The 9,358-nt window shown below is 35.4% G+C and overlaps 1 protein-coding gene across 2 annotated transcripts; it reads right to left on the bottom strand.

The window, feature by feature from the left end:
* Positions 1-974: 974 nt before the first annotated feature.
* LOC149230262 (transcription factor bHLH118-like) lies at positions 975-9,139 on the bottom strand. Of its 2 annotated transcripts, none has more exons than XM_089376025.1 (3): positions 8,461-9,139; positions 7,930-8,313; positions 975-1,333 (listed from the first exon to the last, which is right to left on the bottom strand). In XM_089376025.1, exons 1-3 carry the CDS (start codon positions 8,842-8,844, stop codon positions 1,109-1,111), a joined length of 993 nt encoding a protein of 330 aa, XP_089232151.1. In that variant the 5' UTR covers positions 8,845-9,139; the 3' UTR covers positions 975-1,108. The 2 variants fall into 2 exon arrangements, with proteins under 2 accessions (XP_089232151.1, XP_089232152.1); XM_089376026.1 differs by lacking the exon at positions 975-1,333 and adding an exon at positions 7,516-7,835 and having other exon boundaries at positions 8,461-9,133.
* Positions 9,140-9,358: the final 219 nt, after the last annotated feature.

The raw sequence follows: 9,358 nt of genomic DNA, 5'->3' as shown, positions 1-9,358 counted from the left end.
AGTAATTCAGATAGACTTGGCAGAAATCAATGATGAGATTATGCACTCATGGTATTGATTAATCCATGGTATTTTCTCATGAAAATTTGTATGTGAAATCTCTTAATGTCTTGTGATATTTTTTTGTAAGATAATTCATTGTACAATCTTTAGAATATAGAATCTTACGATGTGTAGCTCCACATGCCTATTGTATTCTTGGAGTGCATAGTACATGTCCTATTTGATATAAAGGGTCAGGTAAGAAGGAACTCACTAATGAGAATTCTTATTGAGAAAAAAACGAGTACAATATATTATGACCATTTAGTTCCTCAAATATACATTGAGTATACTTCATAGTGTAGGGGTGGGGTTTTTTCTTTGAAATGATTTTACTAGAAAATAATGTTATTTAATGGTTTCTGTTTATTTCATTTTTTCCTAACCATTCTATTGTAAACTTGAACATACTATTCTCATTTATCATTATAATCTCTCATTGATCATTGTAAAAAGTGTATTATGCACCTTTGATTGCTTTTATTAATATGAGCTTGATCCGCTTGAACTCAAAATGCTAGGGACAAGAGTTTTGATCTAATCTTTGTTTGAGTATGAGTTTGCATATATTGAACACTTATTGCACGAAATAATGCAAGCACGAAAAGACTTAAATGGATAGTGAGCTTCAAACATGTGGATTTGGCCTAAAACATGCATGAAGAAACATTGAGTTTTGGATCACTTTCAGACTTATTGACATATAATGGTAAATTAAGTGTTTAGTTTCCAGCTTAAACTGGTAAGATAAGTACATGAGACAACATTGATTTGAAGATTAAAAATATTAAGATTAGATACCTGCAATATCGTAAAAGAAGCATGGAAAGACACGCTTATATTGGGTAGAGAACACTGCAGAAGAGTGTTATAGCGTTGCCACATAGTGTGGGATATTACCTTGGTATATGGTGTATGATAGAATTTGCTGTTAACGGCAGAAGAAGTGTGCACAGAAATTGAAGCCCATTATCTTCCAATGACATAAGAAGATCACAGTACACCAGAGTACACAATCTGATGTTCAAACGTGTTCCTATGGACCTGATAAGCTGAACCTATAGATTTAATTTTCACCGTAGGGAATTTCCGATCTGATCCCCAATCGACAGAGCTTTAAAGCAAAATTTACCCTTACAGGACAATCGCACGCCGTATAATGAGACATTGGAGAATTATCGGAGTTAGCCTTCATTTCATCTCTTTCTATCGAAAGATCTTCGACTTTTCGCTGCAGATGCTGAACGTATTTCACAGCTTCCCGCACCTGGACTGGCATTACGCGTTTACCCTAAATAGCAAGATAGAACTTCCATTAAAATGAAAAACCCTACTGAGTAAACTGGGCAACATAATTCAAAATCTTGTTGAAGAGTATAATTCCAAAATCACCCACTAGGTGTTATGGGTGTCCATCCAAATGTTAAAATCAGTTAAAGTTTAGTCTAATTCAGGTTAAAATCAGTTAAAGTTTAGTCTAATGCAGGAGAATTCCAATTGAGTTATTTAATGTTAATATTTTTTTTATGTAATCTATTTAAGTCATTTTGAATGTTGAAAAGAGTATAAGGTTTTTTATTTCTTAGCAAATCTGAGAATAGAAAGTTCAATCATTATGTCGGTTATAGATTCCAGAAATATTTTAGAATCTGGTTTTCACAAGAGAAAACGATTATTTGACTCCTCCTAACTAACAGATTCAAAGTATTCCTAAAATCTACGCTCACTTCTAACCCTTGTGACCAATCAGAAAAATATATAATGGGGTCCTTGCTCAGGCCTTGTTCACTGTTATGGTTGCCGAATAGACTACTCACAACATGGAAGGTATCTTCCTCTCACAAGAGTAGAGGTCTTCTCCTTAAGCTTGCCAACTCACCACAGGAATACCTCGTCTGCTTGAGAAAAAAAAACGACCTCCAGCACCACGACATCCAGCCGAAGGAGCGCATATAGAAGACAACACTCAAAGCGCTTACCTTTTAGAAAAAACGAAGGCACTTCTATATGCTTCATCCCTTATGCTGTCAGTGGTCTGTACTCTGTATTGGCATGGCACTGATATTCGTCATTTTCTCTCCATGGATTTCTCTGCTTTTGTAATGCCTTGTCTTGTTGCAGCGTACATTGCGGTAATGCGATTGTGGGAAGATTTGAGCGATGAATGAATGATGGCTCTCGACCTGCCTTCTCCCAGCCGCCGTCTTGATGGCCATAAGCTCAGGTGAGGGATCTGGATGATGCCATGATGGCTCTCCACTTCCCGACATCAGCTCAGGTGAGGGATGTGGTCAGTGAAAGGGGTGACGCTCAAGAGAGTGATAGTACAGATGGTCTCACTGTCATGTTGGAGAGTGCCGAGAAGTGGAGAATCATCAAGAATCAGATTACAAATTTTGAAATATTTTTCAAATCAAGTAACATAAAAGTTGATTTTTGCTGCTCAGATATCGAAAATCGAACGTAGGTATCCCCACATCCCTGACACTACATCCAGGGAAGCATCATAGAAATTGTTATTTTCCTTTAAACTTTCAGGATTCGGTACTGTATTGGATTTTTTTATTTACAGCATCCTAAAACCTGAGAGCTAAATATATGCTCTGTCCTCGCTCATGTAGGTTCGCTTTGAATTCTCTATCAGAGTACACCAATTAGACCAATTACGAATAAATATGATGGGGTTGATATACGTGTTTTTGAAACAGGGAAGCCAACTTTGCCCTCTCCTTGCCTTCTAACGTTTGCTTCTATTCAATCTTGGTAGCCCAAGAGTAAGAGAAGAGTCAATTTCAAAAAAATCTTGGTAGCCAGAGTGTCTGTTTTATATACATCTTATTGTATTTTTAGTTACACCAGTTTAGATTTCTTAGGATCAATTTTTTTTTTCCATTCCAGAAAATGTTTGCATTTCATGTTGGAGGATGCCCAGAACTAGGAGGGGAGAAGGGAAGTGGCCAAACATCCAGAATTAAGTTCTAGATTGCAATTGAAAAATTGATTTTGCTGCTCATATTATTTACATCTCGAAAATCTACCATGAACATAAGAACCCCTGACACTCCAAAAGGATCGCGACATCCCTGACAGGAAGCATCGCAGAAATTGTTAATTTCCATTGAACTTTGAAGATTGGGTACTGTGTTGGATTTTTTTATTTACAGCATCCTAAATCTGGGGTGCTTGAATATATGTTCTGTTCGCGCTCATGTTGGTTCGACTTTAATTATCATACAAATCAGACCAATTATGCAATAACATGATGGTGTTGATGCACATTTTGAACGGATATACATGTCTTTGAAGCAGGTAACCTAACATCAACCTTTCCTTCTTCCCTTGTAACGGTTCGTTCTATTTATTACAGTAGAGAACATAGTTGCTCGAGAATGGAGCTGGAGCACAGTTATTTTCAATAAAACCTTGGTAACCATAGTGTCATATATATAGATAGAGATATTATTTATTTATATTTCATCAATAATATAAAATGAATTACACAATGTATAAAATATAGATTTTTGTATATTTGAATATAGAAATAGTTTTTGTGAAGGATGAATTATTTATAATTAATTTTTAGTTATATAATAAAAAGTAGACTATTAAGTTATGAAATAAAATAGATTATCTACCCATTATCAATCATAATATTAGTCAATAGTTATGTTTGTAAAATAGGCCAGTTTTACACCTGAGTATGAAGATCAAAAGGTTAAAAACAATAAGTCTAGTTGCTAAACACCTTTACATAAAAGAACCGTTCATGAATTGTAAAATCATCCATGTTACCCAATGTTGTAATTGTGAGTTAGTGTTGTCATGAATGTTTTACCATCACTTATATCATGATAGTCATTTCCTTCTTTTCCTCTTGTTCAATCACAATATCTTGGGATTGAATTCCACAACAAGCTCAGTTGGGAGACTTGTAGGATGAAAATAATTCAGGGGGGATGGAGAGCCTCATAGTTACTCCAAAATAGGTGTACAAAAGTTGAACTTTGGGTTGGAAAACCAAGAAAACCCTTTTTGATTTGTTGGTTACATCCGTTGTTCTCTACGGTTGTAAACTATGGGGAAGTAGCATGTCAACCCGCAGTTGGAGGTAGTTAGAAAGAATACAGAAACAACTAATTACTAGCAATCTCAAAGTTAAAGCCACAAGAAAACCCTTTTTGATTTGTTGGTTATGTCTACTGTTGTAAACTATGGGGAAGTAGCATGTCAGCCTGCAGTTGGAGGTAGTTAGAAAGAATACATAAACAACTAGTTACTAGCAACCTCAAAGTTAAAGCCACAGTCTGGTATGAAGTAAGTACTTTTCCATTAGAGGAAACAACCATAACCCGGTTAATATGCTATTTAAATAAGAGTAGAAAAATGGATAACCAACGTTGGCCCAATATAGCTATGGAAGAGGGATTAGATCGTAGGAAGTGGTTGAGTAAGTGGAATATCAAGCTGCATGAATTCCCTACCACCAACGAACAAATACAAAAAATTGTGATGGAAAAATTTAGGACTGCAATGTGCACCAATCACAATGAACGTAAAATGCATACTACATCAAAGAGTTCAATCCCATGTGTGACCATGGTGAGAAAACATATTTAGGAGAAGATATTGAAGGAAAGGAAAGGGTGTTACTAGCACAGATGAGGACAGGGTCACATCACCTTATATGTGAGACTAGTATATGGAAGATCCCCATGGAAGTTTGGGAAGAGAGAACTTGCATTTTTTATGATAAGAGCGTGGCGGAGACAGAATGACACTTTGTCATGGGGTGTGCAACATATAAGGATATCCGCATTCAATAGGAAAATAATCTCAAGGTTGACAACACCCACCATCTATTTAACAAACATAAGATCAATCAAATTGCTAGCCTTCTAGTCAAGATTCATAGCAGAAGATCTGACATCAAAAGGAATATGAAAATGGGTTAAGATTGTTATTCTTTGAGTCCCATAGGTTGCTAAGCCTCATGGGCATCATTAAAATCATTAATTCATTGAACATTTGTTTACACCTTGATTCTCTAGGAACATTAACTAACACTACCTAATTTTGGTGAAACATTCTAATCCATGCCTCGAAACTTGATAGAAAAAGCTTAGCACCTTTGATCAATGGTTTATGATTGAGTGAGAGGTATATTTATGTTAAGGACATGACACAGGATTTGAACAATCAACATCACTAACATTGGGGTTCATATAAGGTTCAATAATCAACACCACCTACATTGGGGTTCATATAGGGTTCAACAATCAACACCACCAACATTGGGGTTCATATAAGGGTTGTTTCTATTGATTAAACTCCAATGACATACCCTCATATATGATAGAATTGAATAAAAATGTTATAATCCCATCAATTTTGGAATCCTAATAATAGCTAGTTTTGTTGAATTTTGAATGGGATTTGAAATTCTACCTTATCTATACGAAGTATGACGAGATTGGAACAATTGGATTTTAAGCACAAAGACATGATCTAATTCTGGAAAATACTAGACTACCTACTTGCAAAAGGGCTAACAAACATAGACAATTCAAATTACTCATAAAATTTGATATATGTTGTTGTTGGACATGAATGAAATACATAAATTCTTTGGGGGGGGGGGGTGGCCAACCAATTTGAATTAAGTTGTGAATTCCATATGCATATGCACTTAGTATAATTGGAACAACACTTTCCTTAGTTTGGCAAAAATGAGTCAAAATTTAACTAGGAGACCCAATATTAGAATATGCTAAAATGGATTAAGTTGAAAGTAGGTAGAGTTAGAAATTAGTTAGAAATAGTTAATAACTTTCACATGAGGAAAACTAACCAGTGAAACTTAGTTAAAGTCTAGAATAAGACTAAAAATCAAATAACAAGGGGAGGAGAGAAAAAAATGGTTGTTAAAGTTTGCTAAAAAGTAGAGAGGAAAAGGATACCCATTGTAACAAGTCTTGGGCATGAGATAATTCAAATTAATGGAGAAAAATTAGTAATATTATTTTCTAAAGGTCAGTGCCACATGTCATCATAGGTGGCATCCCCTTGTAGAAACAAACTTGCTAAAAATAGAAAACCTTAAAAATAGAAAATGTTCCAAACGATAAGAATTATCTAGTAGTGAATTAAAAGTGTTCATATATCCCTCTAATAATTTATGTAATATACTCTAATTATGGTGAAAGTGTAAGCCCTAATAAAGTCCAATTGGACTAGTAAGTGCGATGTACCCAACACTCCCACTTGAAGGGAAATTATGGAGTATGTTGGTGAATGTGTCACAAAAATTCTTATCCATATTAGGTTCTTATATATAGAAAGTATGTACAATAAATAAATGAGTCTAGAAGAAACAACTTAGGCTATATACAGTAAGAAAAGAGTAATGAAACTTGTCTAATATAATGTCTCTCTTATATGATTTTCTAATCCATATCATTTTTATTTAATATGATATGCATTTAAGTGGTAGTTATGATGTTATTTGGGTACATCAATTTAGATCTGAAATTTGTCAACATTTCTATTCATTTAGAAGGTTTCATATTAAGATTTATGTTCTATTGTGAGTGGGAAGAATTGAGCGTATATTGGAGAATTTGTATCCAAGGAAGATGTCTACATTCGGACTCCAATCAATTTTAGGGATGACAAATAGCTATGAGAATGCTACATCTTGCGTTTCCACTTTTGATATTACTTGCTTGAAAAGGTCTTTGAGCTTACTAAGTTCAAATTCTTAAGATTGTAATAAATACTAGTGCACTCATATAACGCGGGAGACTTCTTTATGACGATATCATCGCCATAACCTTCACAAGCGTTTTTGTTCGACGGGAATTATTGACTCACTGTTTCACATGGAATACATTTACATGTATAGATGATCTATCTCCACTTGCTTTATTTGCAATTCCTACCTCTACTTTATAAATTTGTATGCCTAGTTGTGGTTGTCCCTGTGTGGTTATAGACAACAAAAATCTGTTGCAACTCTTGCATTATAGACATGGAGAAGGCGAAGAGATGGGTTAACCTTGACTTGAATAGTAACTAAAATAACCTGGTAAGATAAGTACATGGGTTAACTAAAATAATATAGATACAATCAAAGATGGATTTACATTCCTAATATTACAAACTCATAACTTTTTCTCATACCATTTTTATCTAATGAACACTGTTTAATGATTTGCGATACCATACTGTAAAATACCTCATCATATAGGCCTCAAGAACTGGACTGTTAACTAGTGTAAACTTGACTGGCAAGTGTAATCCTTGAGTGGATCGTATCAGTCCAGCTTGCTGTAAATAGCCAGACAATATGGTGTAAAGGAATCTAACTCTATGCTATATTCTAATTTTTTTAGTTATTAAATAATACATAAGGAAATTATTTTATTTCCTGTAAATTTATAAAGAAAAGGAATATGCATCAAAAGTTGTCTCCCGGCATTCGTTGAGTTGGAAAAATGGTTATGTTTTGTAGGGTTTAACACCAATATTACTCAATATTCATTTTAAGAAATCTTCTTTGTACTATCACGAAATATGCACTTCTAAAAAGTTTTTTCAGATTGCAGTCCATGCATTCCCAACAGATCAAATCTGCTAAAGTCCACTGTACTACCAAAACCGTGAAAGTACAGCAGAAAACATCAGGTTTTAGCTTCAACCATCTGTCAGTCTTGATCTTATGTGTGGTTAGTCCTTATCAAATGCCAAAGTTTCTGGTAGAGGTTGTCGACGTTAAAAATATCAAGATCAGACACCTGCAATATCGTAAAAGAATCATAGAAAGACATGCTTATATTGGGTAGAGAACACAGCAGAAGAGTGTTGCCACATAGTATAAGAATATAGTACCTTGGTATATATGGTATGATAGACTCTGCTGTTAACGGCGGAAGAAGCAGCGCACACAACTTCAAGCCCACCATCATCCAATGCCATAAGTAGATCTGAATACACAATCTGATGTTCGAACGTGTTTGTCAAGATCTGATAATCTGAACCTATAGATTTAATTTTCACCTTAGGGAATTCCTCATCTGATCCTCCAATCGACGGAGCTTTACTGCAAAATTTATCCTTACATGACAATCGCACGTCCTCTAATGAAATTTCTTCAATATCATCTGAGTTAGCCTTCATTTTATCTCTTTCTGTCGAAAGGTCTTCGACTTTTCGCTGCAGATGCTGAACGTATTTCACAGCTTCCTGAACCTGGGCTGACACTGCACGTTTTCCCTATAAAGCACGAGATAGAACTTCCATTAAAATAAAACCCTAGTGAGTACAGTTACGTCTCTAATGCAGAAAACCCATAAACCCTAGTGAGTACTATTGACATATCTGATGCAGAAAACCCTTGTGATTGATTAAATAAATACATACCTGAAGATTTTCTTCTGGGAGCAAAGATCTGAGAATTGACATGAGAGCATTCATGTCTCTACGCCGCTGCCTTTCAGCCATTTTGTGCTCCCTTTTGTCAGACCGGTCCGAGCCTTGAGACTGACTATGATTTCTATGACTAGAACTGCAGAATGTGGCCTTTAAAACCGGATTCGAAAGACCAGAATGGCCGGCTGGGGTTGCAGAGTTGCAGACATCGACAAAATTACATATGGAGGGATGATGGGTATCGTGAGTTGGGGGATATTCAACCGGTTGTGTTGATAGAAATGGATTGGAACTCAAAACACTTTGTCCATTAAAATTTTCTATGACATCGCTACAAGAGAGAAACTGTGAATCCAAACAAGAAGGAATGCTCATTTTTTTCTATGGTCAAAAAAACCCTACGATTCTTAAGGAAGTTAAGGAGGCCTTGCCAATGATTCACAGACCCGCAAAGATGAGTGGTCGATCCGCTCCGGGCTTTCAGTAACGGACCAGATCCGAAATCGAATCATGAGAAAGATATGAGGATCACAATAACATCTCAAGAAACAAAAGGCTGTCAAAGAGCATAAGAGAGGGTCCTTTAGATGTTCACCTGTACAAAAAAAGGCTGAGAACCCAATCTGATGGCACAATTATTAATAGTATTAGCGATTTGGAAAATAAGAAGAAATCGTCCAAACATTCGAACAGTATCAACAGCACAATCTGATGGCATAATTATTAATAGTATGAGCAATATGGAAAATCAAAGGAAATCATCCGAACATTCAACAGTATCAAAAATTGTTTATGGGACCATTACTAATGTTACAAGTGAAATTATGGCGGGGCAACCCGTCAGCGAAAATATTTTATTTTTCTTTTCTAGAGTTGTACACCAACCTGA

This window comes from Pinus tabuliformis, chromosome J (genome assembly GCF_031772625.1).
Source record: "Pinus tabuliformis cultivar Carrire ecotype Pingquan chromosome J, CPIR1, whole genome shotgun sequence".
NCBI classification, from domain to species: domain Eukaryota; kingdom Viridiplantae; phylum Streptophyta; class Pinopsida; order Pinales; family Pinaceae; genus Pinus; species Pinus tabuliformis.
The sequence above is the reverse complement of the archived record's forward strand: the minus strand, read 5'-3'. Positions and strand labels throughout refer to the sequence as shown.

What these genes read in the sequence shown, in the direction of transcription:
- LOC149230262 (XM_089376025.1), bottom strand. Translation starts at nt 8,844, where the DNA reads ATGAGCATTCCTTCTTGTTTGGATTCACAGTTTCTCTCTTGTAGCGAT. An exon ending in TCCCAGAAGAAAATCTTCAG is followed by an intron (nt 8,314 to 8,460) that starts GTATGTATTTAT and finishes CGTGCTTTATAG; the next exon opens with GGAAAACGTGCAGTGTCAGC. An exon ending in ATCATACCATATATACCAAG is followed by an intron (nt 1,334 to 7,929) that starts GTACTATATTCT and finishes CTTGCTATTTAG; the next exon opens with GGTAAACGCGTAATGCCAGT.